The sequence below is a fragment of the Gossypium hirsutum genome, chromosome D11 (assembly GCF_007990345.1).
Source record: "Gossypium hirsutum isolate 1008001.06 chromosome D11, Gossypium_hirsutum_v2.1, whole genome shotgun sequence".
Lineage (NCBI taxonomy): Eukaryota > Viridiplantae > Streptophyta > Magnoliopsida > Malvales > Malvaceae > Gossypium > Gossypium hirsutum.
This window is the reverse complement of record NC_053447.1, coordinates 8,243,867-8,259,829: the sequence shown is the minus strand read 5'-3', so window position 1 is coordinate 8,259,829 and position 15,963 is coordinate 8,243,867. Positions and strand designations below refer to the sequence as shown.

The window sequence follows — 15,963 nt, the reverse complement described above, 5'->3', positions numbered from 1 at the left end:
ATAGGAAAATTCGGACTTAATTTATTTCTTAAAATTGATAATGGAGAGAATTAAATTGATCCGGATAGGAACTGACAAGTAATTTCATCAAATGTAAAAAAAGGAAAAATAATCCGACCTGCCGGATTCGAACCAGCGACCTAAGGATAACAGCTTTCACCACTACAGTCCTCCGCTCTACCAACTGAGCTAAGGTCGGATTATGCTGTAAAGTGGCTAAGATACCTCAATAATATCAAGAAAACTTAAAAGCAATTCTGTTCGTAAAATTATAAATCGTTATTATATGAATTGAATTTTATTTTTATTTAATCTATAATTATGTTTTGATTTTTATATTTTTTAATTTAAAAATAAATATTTTATACATAAATTAGTGAATTTTTTTTAAAAAAAATACGAAGCCAACCAATTTGGATTGGTGGTGATTTTCAATAATGTATAATTTCAAATTCAATCCGTCTATATCTTTGTTAAATTGGTTTTTAATTTTTTGTTTAATGATAAATTTGGCCACTAACGTTTACATGTTTTGTCAAAATGACCCTAATTGTATTTTTGTGTCTTTTTTTATTATCAACCTTTGTTCTTTTTTTCAAATTACTTTTTTAACAGATTTGATGAAAGTACCATTAAAAAAGTTAACTGAATGATGTGGAATTTTATAAGTTGAATATTTTTAATGAGATGTGATTTATTACTTAGATAACCGAATAAGATAATTACATATGAAAATTAATAAAATAAATAAATAATTCATGAAGTTAAAAAAAACTCTTAATTTAAAGAAAATAAACCTAATTATCTAAAGAAAGTTTCAAAATGAATGCAAATATTCAATATTTTCGGTTTGATTTATTAATTATCTTTTTGAAACTTCTCAGTAAACAAATATATGCTTTCATTTTAAAACATTTTTTTAGATAATTACGTTTATTTTATTTAAATTAAGAGTTATTTTTTAATTTCATGTATGATTTATTTATTTTATTATTTTTCACATGTAATTATCTTATTGGGTTACCTAAGTAATAAATTACATGTCATTAAAAATATTCCACATCATCCACATTGATTTTTATAACGGTAATTTCATCAAATCTGTTAGAAAATCCAGTTTGAAAAAAAACTAAGGTTAATGGCCAAAAAAGACTCAAAAATACAATTAGTGTCATTTTGACAAAACATGTAAATGTTAGTGGCCAAATTTGTCATTAAAGTTTAATCTTTAATCTAAATTTGATTATTAGCATTTAAAAAAATAGTCAAATCATTTTTTAAAACGAAAATTTTGACTAAAATATTATTATTATTTAATGATCTTGTTGAGCCCAGTAGCAAAGCCAGAAGTACAGGTAAGAGCCTTGGCCATCTAAAATATAATTTTTTTCATTTAGGTCATTTTATAATTTATAAAATTTTAAATTAGAAATAGTAAATTATACTTTGACCCCAAAAATAATAATAATTTAATTTAATCCTTTAAATACTATAAAGATATAGGTTATTAAAATGGTGAAATTGCATTTTTACTGTCATAAAAATATGCAATTTAATTTCGACCTCTCAGAAAGTTTTCTGGCTTCACCCTTGATCGCGACAACTCGCATGGCAAATGGCAATTCATGAGTACTTCAAACTAATATGACATTATTTGTTTTATATGGAATTGTTAAGAAATAAAAAACAGAAAACTCATATTTATTCAACAATTAATCAAGCCTTTATATAGGCTGAAGTACAACTAAAAATAACAAATAGCAACTAAGTTGATACTAAATCCCTAGAAAATAGAAACTAATCAAATACTCCTAAACAACATTTGACTAAACTTAATTTATTCAAAATAACATCTAACATGCTCTCCCTTAAACTGATATTGCTACTAATCAGTTTAAACAAGACATAAGGTGAAAACACTCTAAGTTGAGGCATCCATCGAACAAACACCAAGGAGCTTCCTTAGCTTCTGAAATGTTGCAATTTTGAGGGGCTTCGTAAATAAGTCAGCAACTTGATCTTCACTTCTGCAGAAAACAAGATCAATCACACCATCTTTAGAAAGATCCCTTAAAAAATGATACTTCACATCTATATGCTTGCTCCTCCCATGTAGAACCGGATTTTTTGATAATTTGATGGCTGAATTATTGTCACAAAAGATTGTTGTTGCCTCTTGCTGTACGAACTGAATTTGTGCAAGAATCTTCCTCAACCAGACAGCTTGATAAGCACTTGATGTAGCTGCTACATATTCGGCTTCTATTGTTGAAAGAGTAACTATGGGTTGCTTCTTTGAAGACCATGAAATAGCTGTTGATCCAAGCATAAATACATAGCCTGAAGTACTTTTTCAATCCTCAATATCCCCTACATAATCACTATCTGTGAAACCAAACAAATCTGAATTTTCTCATTTCTTGTAAAGTAGTCCGAAAGATGTAGTCCCTTTTAAATAGCGCAGAATATGCTTAGCAGCCTGAAGATGTTTTTCAGTGGGACTCTTCATGTATCTACTAATGAGACTAACACCATACATGATGTCTGGCCTTGTTGTCGTTAAGTACATCAGACTCCCCACAATTTGCTTGTACATGGTGCAGTCTACTTTCTTTCCATCGGGCTCTTTGGTGAGCTTTAATCCAACTTCAGTTGGTGTGGTAACTGGATTACAATCCTTCAACTGAAATTTTTCTAAAACCTCTTGTACATATTTCTTTTTACAAATAAAAGTACTGGCAGCAAATTGATGTACTTCAATGCCTAAGAAATAGTTCATCAAGCCGAGATCTGTCATCTCAAATTCATTCATCATGGATTGCTTAAATCTCTCCATCAAGGCACCATCATTCCCTGTGTAAATGAGATCGTCTACATACAAACATATTAAAAGCAATTTTCCATCATAACCAGCCTTAATAAACAAAGTATGCTCATAAGGACACCTGGTAAAACCTTCCTTCAAAAAATAAGCTTCAATTCTACTGTACCAAGCACGAGGAGTTTGCCGTAATCCATATAAAGCCTTCTTTAGTTTGTATACCTTATGCTCACAACCAGACTTCACATATCCAAGGGGTTGGTCGATAAATACCTGTTCGTGAAGATCACCATGTAAAAAGGCAGATTTCACATCTAATTGACGAATCGGCCAAGATTTCTGAGTTGCTAATGCAATCACCAACCAAATCTTGTCAAGTCTTGCAACTGGAGCGAACACCTCTTTGTAGTCCACTCCAAATTCTTGCTTGTAGCCTTTTGCCACTAGACGTGCTTTGTATTTGTCAATGCCGCCATCCTTGTTCAGCTTAGTCTTGTAGACCCATTTGACACCAATAGTGTTTTGGCATTTGGGAAGATTTGTTAATTCCCAAGTGTTATTTTTCTCAGTTGCTTCAATTTCATTATTCATTGCTTCTCTCCACCTTTTATGCTTCACTGCCTCATCAAAAGTAATTGGATCACTATCCACGAACAAGGCAAAATGGATTAGTGGATCTTCACTTCGATCGATTCCAGACACCTGATAATCTTGCATCCAAGCTGGCCTTTGTCGATGGTGATGAGGACGTCCATCAGGTGTTGTAGCTGTTTCAGAATCAGGCTGATGCATCACCACTTCAACAGGATCAGTTTTGTTATTGATTAAATTCTGATCTTGATGTGTCTACTCAATTTCTTCAAAATCAACCGCTATTGGTGCTGCACTCTGAACTTGATCATTCCAGGGCCAAAACTTTTTTTATCGAATACTACATCACGACTAATTATAATTTTCTTGGTTACAGGATCAAAGAGTTTGTAAGCTTTTGTTTGATCACTTACTCTAAGAAAAACACACTTTTCCCCCTTGTCTTCTAATTTTTTCCTCTTTTGATCTAGAACATGGACATATGCTATACATCCAAAAATTCTGAAGTAATCAATCGTTGGCCTCTGTCCACTTCAAGCTTCTTCAGAAGTCATATTCAAAACAGCTAGTGTGGGGCTTCTGTTCAAGAGATGGATACTCCAATTTACTGCCTCTGGCCAAAAATTCTTTGGAATGGCGCTTCTTCGCAGTAGACTACGAACCATGTTGAGAATAGTTCGATTTTTCCTCTCGCATACACCATTTTGTTGTGGTGTATAGGCTGCTGTAAGTTGCCTACGGATTCCATGCTTCATGCAAAAATCATTAAATTCAAGAGACATGTACTCACCTCCACGATCAGTACGAAGAACTTTGATAGGATTGCCACTCTCCCTTTCGACAAGACTCTTGAAATTCTTAAATGTTTCGAAAGCTTCAGCCTTTTCTTTTAAGAAGTATACCCACACCTTTCGACTAAAATCATCAATGAATGTGATCAGATATCGTTTACCTCCGTTTGAAACCGGTGTGATTGGACCGCAAAGATCTGAATGGACTAGCTCAAGTTGCTTCTTTGCTCTCCATGCTTTGCCTTGTGGAAATTGAGCTCGATGTTGTTTGCTAACAACACAATCTTTGCAAACTCCTGATGGGATTGTAATTGGAGGAAGCCCCTCCACCATCTTCTTTTGGTGTAGTGTCTGCAAGCCACCGAAATTAAGATGCCCATATCTGAAATGCCAAATCCACGCTTCCTCCTTTAATTTTGCTGTGTAGCAAGTATGAACAGAATCATGAAGAAAAAGAGGAAACATTCTATTCGATGTCATATCAACTTGAACAAGAAAATTCTGCTGCTGATCATAAATCTTGCAAGCTCCACTTTTAAATATAATTTCATACCCCTTCTCAAGTAATTGGCCGGCACTCAAGAGGTTTGATTTCAATTCAGGAACATAAAAAACATCGTTAATGTTCTGCGTTTTACCCTTTGAAGAAACTTGGATAGTTCCTTTTCCGATGACTATAAGGGTAGAGGCATCTCCAAGCTTCACTTGGGTACTGTGGGATTCATCGATTGAAGAAAATGCCTCCTTGGTGCCACACATATGGTTGCTACAACCAGTGTCAAGGTACCATAAAGTTGGCGAAGATGCCTCTTTCTCTTGACATGCCATTAAGAGTATCTCTCATTCTTCCTTTTCTACAGCAAAATTCGTTTTCTCCACATGTCGCCCGAGATTGGTTCTACGCTCAGATTTGTAGTGCCCATACTTGTGACATCTAAAGCATTCAAATTTAGACTTATCGATTGGCCTGAAACATGTTGAACGTCGTCGTCGGCCTCTACTTCTCACATAATCAGAGGAAGAGCCTTCTATTTTCTGATCGTTGAAGTTGCTGCGTTGGTGGAATCCTCGTCCCCTCCCTCTTCCACGTTCGTGGTTTTTTGAATTAGTTGCTACCCTCAATGCTTGTTCCTCTTGGTCTTGGTGTTGGAGTTTCTTCTCATGAACCAATAACGAACCTTGCTGCTCATCAATTGAAAGTTCTTCAATGTCATTGGCTTCTTCTATGGCGCAGACAACATAATTGAATTTCGGCGTCAATGATCGAAGAATTTTTTCAACAATGGCGGTGTCCCCCGTCTTGTCACCATGGATCTGCAGCTTATTGACGATTGCCATCATTCTTGAAAAATAATTTGTGACTGACTCCCCTGAATTCATTCGTAGCGTTTCAAATTCTGTACGAAGAGCTTGTAGCTGCTGCCTCCTTGCTCTTGTAGACCCTTGATACTTCCTCTCCATAGAATCCCAAATTTGTTGGAAGTGTCTTTGCAAAGGATTGTCTCCATGATGGACCTGTCTATTGCTTGAAACAGGTAGTTCTTTACTTTAAGATCCTTCAGCTTTGCCGCTTCATGAGCTGATCGTTGCGCTAGTGTCAGAGTTGCTCCTTCCGGTTCAACAATGCCGGAAGAAACAACATCCCAATATTCTTTCGACCTTAGGAAGTTCTCCATCAACATGCTCCAATGATCGTAATGACCATCAAAGCGTGGGATTGCTGGTTGAACAAAATTATCCGTGGCCATTGCTCCTGCTGCAAACTTTGCTGTTTTAGACTCTCAACTTTTTACTTTCACTCACACTCACAGTTTTGCTAACCTGGCTCTGATACCAATGTTAAGAAATAAAAAACAGAAAACTCATATTTATTCAACAATTAACCAAGCCTTTATATAGGCTGAAGTACAACTAAAAATAACAAAAAATAGCAACTAAGTTGATACTAAATTCCTAGAAAATAGGAACTAATCAAATACTCCTAAACAACATTTGACTAAACTTAATTTATTCAAAATAACATCTAACAGAAATGTCAACAAATAATTTAAAATATATAAAAAAATTTAAAAATTAAAAGAATTAAAATTCAATATATATATAAGTTCATAAAATTAAAAAATAAAAAGTACATGTGAATTGTAATGTAAATTGTCATGTTTAAAAACTTAATGCTTTACCCGTATTTGTTTAAAAAAAAAAACAATTCTAAACTCTTTTTAGATGAGTGATCATCAACCCGATCCAAATAATATGACATTTTTTTGCACTGTTCGTTGGGACACACTTGTAGCCGTCAAAACATGGCTTCATTCTTAAAAAGAAAGCAAGTCCATTCGGAGGCCCTTTTTCTTGGGTCTAAAGTCTAAACAAAGTGGGGGACTTTGAAACAACCAAATTTATGAGCACCCTTTATCCAGGAAAAGTTCTATGTGGCTGTGATGTGAAGGTATATGTCAATCTCCATAACCCATCCATTATCTTGGATGTTCTTCAAGTTCCTCACCGTTGTATGGTTTATTGATACTACCATACGACACATTTCCTTAACAACGAAGAATTTAAATTAGTTTTTGGCGATTTAGATCGACTACAATGATGGATTGGTTTACTGATATTAGTCATTGATGATTCATACAGAAACTTTGGATCTGGTTTTTAGAAGATTATGTGAAGGTCAAAAGGGGTTTAAAGTGATATTAAGACACAACTGATAACATCCTTAAAAAGTTATATTCAGACGATATCATGTCTTCGTACTAACAGCGTTGTTTCCTGGAGAAGTTTGTAATTTATGATTGGGTCCAATGTCTTTAGTTTGCTTATGGCTTTGTTTAAAAGATTCTACTTCAATGCAAATTCCAATTACTACTGATTTCATTTCAGACAGAGTTAAACATTGAAACTAAAACAAATGGGTTCACAGCGGATTCATAATAACAATGGATGCCAATGTTTCGGTGGAAACATTTGGTATTAACAGATAGGGCTTTGTTGTCCCGGGGAAGCTTCCTAACATGTCCCCTGAAAAGGCATTTAATCGACTGCAACTGGCTGCATGTTTTCAGCTTCATTCCTTAGTTCTTGGAACAGGACCGATGACAAGTAACGCTCTCCAAAACTTGGATGAACAGTCTGATTTTTTTTTTAAGAACCAAAAAAAAAAAAACAGAAAACTAGGTCAGAACTTGTATCAAAATTTCATCATATACTCTCAAAGCTAAAGCCTTTGATTATCGACTTAGAATTGCCTAGACAATAGAATAATTGCTATTAGTAAAGATCACAAGAATATTGTACAAAGAACAATACTATATAACACAAAATTTTGGTAATTAAGTATTCTCTTCATATCAGATTGTAAGAAAGTGCTTACCACAATTAATTTGCCTTTGTTCTCAGGCATTCTTGCAAGTCTGAGTGCTGCAACAGTGTTGGCCCCCGATGATATTCCAACCTGCATTCCACAAAATTCAATATTAGTTTGAAAGCAATAATTCCGGTTTATCACTCGTTAAGATCGATTTACAGTGCTTCTAAGAAAATACTTTCCTTTTCCTTTAAGCTAACAAACAGTACTAAATGGAAAAAAGAAAAGTTATGGTGAATCATGTAGTAGATTACTGATACTGACAGTAGTAAAGACAAACCAACCCTGTTTATCTCAAGTGAAATCATGAACAAGATTGTGATATCATGATGTATAAACAGAATCCTCAACAAAAGCGAATCAAGACATGATTTTAGGTTATTACCATAAGCCCCTCTTTCAATGCCAATTCCCTTGCCATGTTTACTGCATCTTCACTGCTAACCTGTCATAAAATATATCCCAACATAAGCGTCGAAGAACTAGATATTCAACAAAAGATGCTAGATCCTTATTCTGCCACCCCTCCCTCCCCATTTCCTAATATGTATTCCTCCTAGCAAAAGAACACATGGGTTTTTGTTTACCTCGAGAACTTTCTCCATTACATCCATGTCCAATATGTCTGGCTTGAACCCAACTCCGTTACCAGTAATATGATGAGGACCTGTTGTGATTAATAATATAAGAAAAGAATGCAACTTCTATGACAAAGACTTATGTTAAATGAAGTCATTATCTTTACTATATCCCATTTCAGGGGTAATTGTTTACTTCATCAGTTTACAGAGTTGATCAAAGATAAAAGAATTAGAAATTTCATGAATAGTAGAAATAATATTAAGAGCAAGTTTACCTGGTTTGCCACCATTTAATACATTACTTTCAGCAGGCTCCACTCCGTATATCTAACATTAAAAAAAAATCATCAGCAATGAAATGAAACACAATAAACAAAGGTTATGGCTATTACCTGAACATTAGGATTTTGGGATTTGAGGTACTGTCCAACACCAGAAACAGTACCACCACTCCCTATTCCCATTACGAAGATGTCAACTTTACCAAGAGTATCCTCCCATATCTCAGGGCCTGTTGTTTCAAAGTGCACCTATTTTTCCAGTTCGAAACAACTCGATTAAGTAATTTATCTATATTTAGAATGCAAGAGTTAAAATGACAGAGTTGACAATTGTTGCAGTGTTGGTCGAAAGAACCAGACAAACTTATATGTAATATAGTAATAAATTATCAGCAAAATTCATTGTTCAAACCATCAAGGTTTAGAAAAGCTAACCCAAGCATAATTCTTAAAATTGTAATAAAGCAGAAGAGAAAGATGATATAAGAGTGTACCTGAGTGTTGGCAGGATTTGAAAATTGTTGCAACATGAAAGCATTCGGTGTGGACTCCAAAAGGTCATAAGCCTTTTTCACTGTTCCACCCATCCCTTTCGTGGGATCTGTGAGAATTAAATCAGCTCCAAATGCTCTCATGGTGACTCTTCTCTCTAAGCTTGTGTAAGAAGGCATAGTTAGAACCATTTTATAACCTTTCATGGCTGCCATGAATGCCATACTTATCCCCATGTTACCGGATGTCGGCTCTATCAGAGTTGTCTGACATAAAGTCAAAAAATGTGTTAGGGGGTAGAAATTAAAGCCACTCAACTCCAAAGTTCGAATCATATAGAATTTCAAAGTTTGCATCAACAAGTCAACGAACCTTTCCAGGAGAGATTAAGTTTTTCTTTTCTGCATCGTTGATCATGGCAAATGCTGGTCTGTTGACATAGAAGTTTTGAATTAGTTTCGATTAGGCCTTAAATCACATGTCCTACATCTCTAAAACTTCAAACTAGTACTAAACCACAATAATTACGAATGCCACGAATGAAGGGCTTGGAAGAAACTAATACCTGTCTTTAATACTAGAAGTGGGTTGCATCATCTCCTGTTTCACAGCGATATACGCGCCGCAGCCTTCGGTTACTTTATTAAGAAAGACAAGGGGTGTTCTTCCAATTAGCTGAAACATGAAGAACCAATTCTTAGATAAAAAGACAAGAAATTCAAAATTTTAAAAGATTAAATGGGAGACGACATTGTAAAATTACTCTATCAATTGAGCATGCTCTGGTCATGACCCTCCACATACTGCTTAGAGAGTATATTTTTTTGCAGAATCTTAAGATAATCGTCACTGAACATCTTATCATTTTCTTTTAGTTTTATCTTCTTCTTTGCAAAGCCTAATTACCTAGCAGATTATGCAGAGTTTTGATTGTTAAATGTTTTTTTTAACCAAAGTTTACTCCATGTTCATTTTACTGTACATAAAAATTAATTACTTTTGACAGTTAAATGACAATCATAGCTTACCAATCCTTAAACTTCCATCACCCCCCCAAGATAATCCTCTTACCTTTTACATTATTTTTGGTGTTGAAATGAAAAAAAATGATGATAATACTTTGCTTCTTTATTTTTTATTTTAAATGTTTAATGGCAATAAGACAGAATTTTATAGCAGAGCAACTAATTTTACAACTTCAACTAGAGTTTACAACCCAGTAAATATATATTTAGAAATGTAAAGCAAATGCAGCAGATACAAGGCTAAAAGGCAATTCAGTGAAGAAAACCATGTTGTACACGTGAAACTTGCTAAACGATCTGTTTAAACTTTAAAAGGAAAAAGAAATTCGTCAAGAACAGAACAAAAGGGAATACCCAAAAGAGAAGAAGATTTAATAAAAAGAAATTAAAAAATAATTAGGCATCTAACAACCTACTCAGATTATGGGATGCTGGGATAATACTAATCTTTTAACGATAAAACAACCTTGGAAAGGCAAAAAGTGAACAGAAAATTAAATAACCAATTAATTAATTGCAAACAAAAGTTAATGAGAGGTAGAGAGACTACCTGCGAAACCTCCCTCTTAATTTTAGTACCAGGGAGATCCTTGGGAAGATCTCTGAGTCTTTGTGCAAAAGAAGGGGAATCAATGATGGGTTCGGTGGAGATCAGCCTCCTTGTCATCATCAGCTCGTCGCATGTTAAACATCTTTTCCTAAGGAAGCTCCTTAGTGCAGCCATTAATGGAGGTTTTTTTTAAAATCCTGGCTACACTAAACACAGAAGTGAACTGTGAGACGCAGAGGGGGTGGGTAGCAAAATTGCAATATCTTTATTAAATTGTGAATGGTCTAAAGCAAAGACAGGGACCCGTTCTTATAGAGGCTTTCAAACAGTGTACAATGAGTGAACCCCATGAATTTTTATTGATCTGAATTATGAAATTTTATGCATTGGTGGATATACAATTACCTATTCGTTAATTTTAAATTATCCTAATTCGCTCGTCGTAGATTCAAAAATCAAAAAGATAGAGATGCCGGCTGACTATTATTAAGCTGATGCCTAATTATGTGCAATTTTTTTAATAAAATAATTAACTAATTCTGAAGGGCACTGCCAATTTCCAAATTATTACAGGACTGCATATAATTTTATCAACTGAAAAAAATAAAATATTTTAGCAGACCTATGTCTAGATGCATTGATTTTCTTTTTTCTTTTTTTTTATGGAAAAGGAGATGCATCGATTTCAGTACCAAACACATGAAAGAAAATTTTCTTCTTAACTAAAAATCACATGGGCTTTTTAGCTTAGACAAGCAAACTTGAATTGCCTAAATGAAATCAACTTCCAATAATCCTATTTCTTTCAACAATTTTCAGTACATACTCTATAAGTAATAGCTCCAAACTAAGTTTACCTGTTCCTTCGAATTTTTGTTTTTAAACATTAATGTTCCACATATATAAATATAAATGTATGGTATCTGATACTATTTCTGGAATTTAAAAATTTTCCTCGCAGTCTACTAAATATTTTTTAATTTTATTATATTAAAAAGCAAAAAAATAAATATAATTTTTTTAGTATAATCACAGATGTCATTATCAGTTTTACCAATTTAAATCCATTATATTCGGACTAAGGATAATATTCATATAAAATACTCTCAATAATGATGACACAAGGACTCGAACTTGTTTTACCGATCTTTAATAAATTTAAACCTAGAATTTAATATCAACTTTAACCTTAACTTAAACCCAAGTCATTTGACACTTAATATATAAACTAGATTATATTAAAAAAATCATAGAACAAATTTATTTAAAATTAAGACAACAATATCCTTTCAAAATATTGTATGTTTTAGTAAATTATTTTGATGATTTTATATAAATTATTAAAAAATATATTGTAAACAAATGATATTTTAATTTTTTTTTAATTGAGTTGGTGTGCAGTTTTATATATAATATAGATTATGGGACTTGATCCGAAAAAAGAAATGATTTCTTTAAATCAAAAACGGGGATTGGTGAGAGTATATAAGAAACCAATGGGCTGGGAGTAGCACAAAAGGAAAGTGAGGCTGAAATTATGCATGCACTTTGGAAATGAAGGGATATATGAGTTTGCATGATTCAATATGATGCCGAAAGGGACAGAAAAGCAATCAGAAATTGTGGATTCTGGTAAATGGATGTATGATGTATGGATCATGTGCTTGGTCAAATATGGACGTCAACGAGTGGGTGGCTATTGGTATTTAGGCCTTCAGCTGATGAGGTTGCGACTCTTCGATCTAGCAGCAGCCGGCAGACAATATTCAAAGTTCTTTACATACCGCATATTCAAAGCTTTGATTTTGTTGTGTTGGAAGGCTGATGAAATTATGGATGGAGCTGCGAATACCAATCGTGAAATTCCATTAGACTTATTTGTAGGTTGGGTTATCCATCCAGGTTCGAAGACCCGTTCGAAATTTGAGAGAGTTTGGTCAAAAATATTATGTCCGAAAAATAAGTTTGGACAAAAAAATTATGCCAATTTAAAATATGGTATGGACTCAATCTTGAACATTCAAGGGTCGAGCTCAGCCCGGCCAATTTTAAAATTATAATACTTTATATTATTTTATTTTTATATATTAGGCATTTTAGAATACATTAAAAAAATAAACCTATACTAAATATATAATACAACTCTAATGTAAACATTAAAATATTGTTAAGATGAGTATATAAAGAAATTTAATAAATAAAATATGTATAAAATTATTAAATATTAAAATAATATAATATAAATATTTTTAAAATAAAAAATAATATGAGCGGGCTTAAAATGGGCTTAGGTTAATCTTTTGCAAATATGAATAGATTTGGATAAAATTTTAGGCCCAAATTTCGAACCAAGGTTAACAATAATAAAATATGTTAATATCATACTTAGTCTCGACCCCAACCCAGCCCATGAGCACCTCTACATTGGACTAACAAGCAACCCACAAAGACATTTACCAAATTTAGAAATTCTGTCGGTTAGCCCATAAGAGGCAGATCTAGTGCAAGCTGATTTTTCTTATAACTCATGTACTATTGATAAAAGTAAGACTTTTTTTTTATCTAAATAATACAAAAAATAAAAATTAATAACTGAAATGGCATGCCCATGAGATTATTTACCAAAATGATATGTTTGCTACAGTGTTTTGCTGTTGTTGCCTGACATATTAGCAACATCGAACTAAAATGTGATGACCTAAAATATTAAGGGACTTAATATGCAAATTTTCTATTTTTAGTGGCGGTTGAAAAAAAGTTAAATGGTGCCCCTTAAATATGGCTAATTTCCTTGTAAACCCTCATTGTTTATTATTTTCTTATTATGCCCCTTCAACTCACTGCATTGTGTTAGACTACTCATCATATAATACAATGCTAGATTGTATATTGTCGAACTTGGCACCTGCATTGCAGGAAATAATTTGATTATTTTCAATGCTTAAGAATCGATGAAAACATAGATGGAAGGCTAATATTATATGATGAATAGTCTAGCACAATATAGTGAGTTGAAGGGGAATAAAAAATAAAATAATAAACAATGATAGTTTACAAGGCAATTAACCCTATTTAAGGTTTGGTACCGCCACATTGTCAGGTAGAGGTGTTCATGGGCCGGACTAAGCCCAACCAAAATATTTTATGTCATCGCATTTCAGTCCGGTGTCGCCTATATGTCAAGTGGCACCGGCAAAACACTATAACAAAAATACCATTTTAGTAAACAATCTCATGAGCAAGTCATTTCAGATATTACTTTTATTTTTTATATTATTTAAATAAAAAACCCAGAGGTAAGTTATTCGCACACACCATAATCCATAAGCATATAACTTCTCTATTCAAATTTGTGAATTGTAAGATAAACATCTTTAATTAATGGGTGAATAGTGAGAAATTGAGAGATTCTCTTTTTATTTGATTATAATTACATCCATTGAGGTTTATAATTTTATATTTGCTAATATTGTTAATTATAATAATAAAATTTTCTTTTATCCCAAAACTGTATATAATGCTAAAGATATAAATTATATTTTAATTTTGAGTCTCCTAATATAACTCTTACCTTGTTTCTGTAATGTGTATATATTAATTTTTGTTGCCATGATTATATGCATCGATAAAACATGTAAATCTCAATCCTTCTGATTTAATATATTTTTATTAAAATATCATTAAAAACTTTTATTTAACAACTAAAAGTAAATGTAGGATAACAAAATTAACGATTAATAACATTATAAAAAACCGGAATATAATATATTTAAACTTTAAACTTTTGGTCCTAACATTACAGATTCATAGATTGAGCAACAAATTTTCTTTCCTCCATTTTGACATAAGCTAGTGGAATTTTCTTTTTCTTTTTTTAAATTGTACAATATGAGCATTTCATTACTCGCGAACTCAAAATTTTTTTTAAGATTTTAAAATTAAGTTATATATTTTAACAATAGTAAAAATATAATTTAATAATTTTAATAACCTATATTTTTATAAATTTTAAAGTATTAAATCAATTTTTTTATTATTTTGAGAAGTTAAAAGTATAAATTTACCGTCACTAATTTAAAATTTTATATATTATAACAGTGTTAAAAGAGAAATTTTCCATAGTCAGTCCCCTTTCTCCTCCTGCATCCCATCCATATCAAATCTTTAATTTTTTTATTATTAAGAGTAATAATGTGTTTGATGATGTTATTATTGTTTGGATTCAACACGAGCGAAGGGAGAGAGGGACAGGCAAGGGCCTAAAACAAAAAACCGTGCTTTTAGTTTTTGAATATTTAAAAAATTTTAAATAAATAAATGATAAAATTATAGTTTTATCCTTAAAAAATGAGAAAGTTTTAATTTAGTATTTTTAAAAATTATAAAGATATATATTAATATAATAATAAAATATATTTTAACTCTCATAAAAATATATAATTCAATTTCAGTCCCTGAAAAAATACTTGACTTCGCCCCAGATCCATCTGATAATTTAATATTTTTTTGTAATAAAGAATTAGCTTGATGTATCTGATCTAAATTTCTAATTGGTAAGAGTTCTACACATTGTAGTCATTCCAGACTTTGTGGTGCAGTCGCTTAGTCCTCCAAAAATGGTAAAACTACCTTTTAAATTCTTTAAAATTTATGAAATTATAAGTTTATATAATGATATAATTGCACTTTGCCTCCAAAATTCATGGTTGATCTATATCCCCTCAAAGGTAATTTTCTAGCTTCACCCTTGATTTTCATATTAGATTAATATTATTATCCATGTATGTAATAAATCAACGTAAAATGATGCTAATTTAAGGATGTTGTTGATGATTTGCGAAAATGAGATCAAATGAAGATTTCATATATAAAATTGCACAAAATCAATTTAAATTAAAATTCATATATAATTTTGATATTTATTTTTATTTATGTACTATGTGTATAATATAACCCTATATTTTCATGATAAAACCCATAACATCATTAGTTTCATCCATCACGAAAATTCCATTCATATTTATCGAGTATTAAAGGCTCAGTTAGTCATATATCTGTAATCGAATAAGGTTAGAATTATCTTTAATTTTGAAAATTAAATTTCAATATTAGCAATGGTTCACATAATTTCATTTCAAATTATTGGGATGAAAATTCCTTTGCCAAGTAAGAGACGTATAATCAATTAGTTTTCACATCCATTCGGCTTCGACGGAAGGGTGAGGATGAAAAAGACCGGGCCAGCTTGTTTAGTCGCTTTACGAAGAAGACCAGGCCAACCATTAACCCAAGATGTAATTTTTCCTTTTGGAGGCTCCTTACTACACCCAAGAAAGAAAACGATTGCTGTACTTTTATATATGAAGGCCCCTCTTTATAACAAAATAGATAATTTATGGAGTTCAAGCAAGGTTTGGATAGAACAAGGTTGTAGTCTTCTAAGTTACGGTTGATGCTATAT

The 15,963-nt window shown here is 32.3% G+C and overlaps 1 protein-coding gene and 1 non-coding gene across 2 annotated transcripts; both read right to left on the bottom strand.

Annotated features, from left to right (window-relative positions):
- Positions 1-112: 112 nt before the first annotated feature.
- Positions 113-199, bottom strand: TRNAY-GUA (transfer RNA tyrosine (anticodon GUA)). Its single transcript is given in 2 exon segments — positions 113-148; positions 163-199. It is a non-coding gene; the product is annotated as a tRNA-Tyr (tRNA).
- Positions 200-7,051: 6,852 nt separating this feature from the next.
- LOC107911578 (bifunctional L-3-cyanoalanine synthase/cysteine synthase 1, mitochondrial) lies at positions 7,052-10,954 on the bottom strand. The gene is made up of 10 exons (XM_016839426.2): positions 10,503-10,954; positions 9,493-9,602; positions 9,300-9,357; positions 8,930-9,193; positions 8,547-8,684; positions 8,430-8,481; positions 8,161-8,240; positions 7,959-8,018; positions 7,580-7,660; positions 7,052-7,338 (listed from the first exon to the last, which is right to left on the bottom strand). Exons 1-10 carry the CDS (start codon positions 10,674-10,676, stop codon positions 7,240-7,242), a joined length of 1,116 nt encoding a protein of 371 aa, XP_016694915.1. The 5' UTR covers positions 10,677-10,954; the 3' UTR covers positions 7,052-7,239.
- Positions 10,955-15,963: the final 5,009 nt, after the last annotated feature.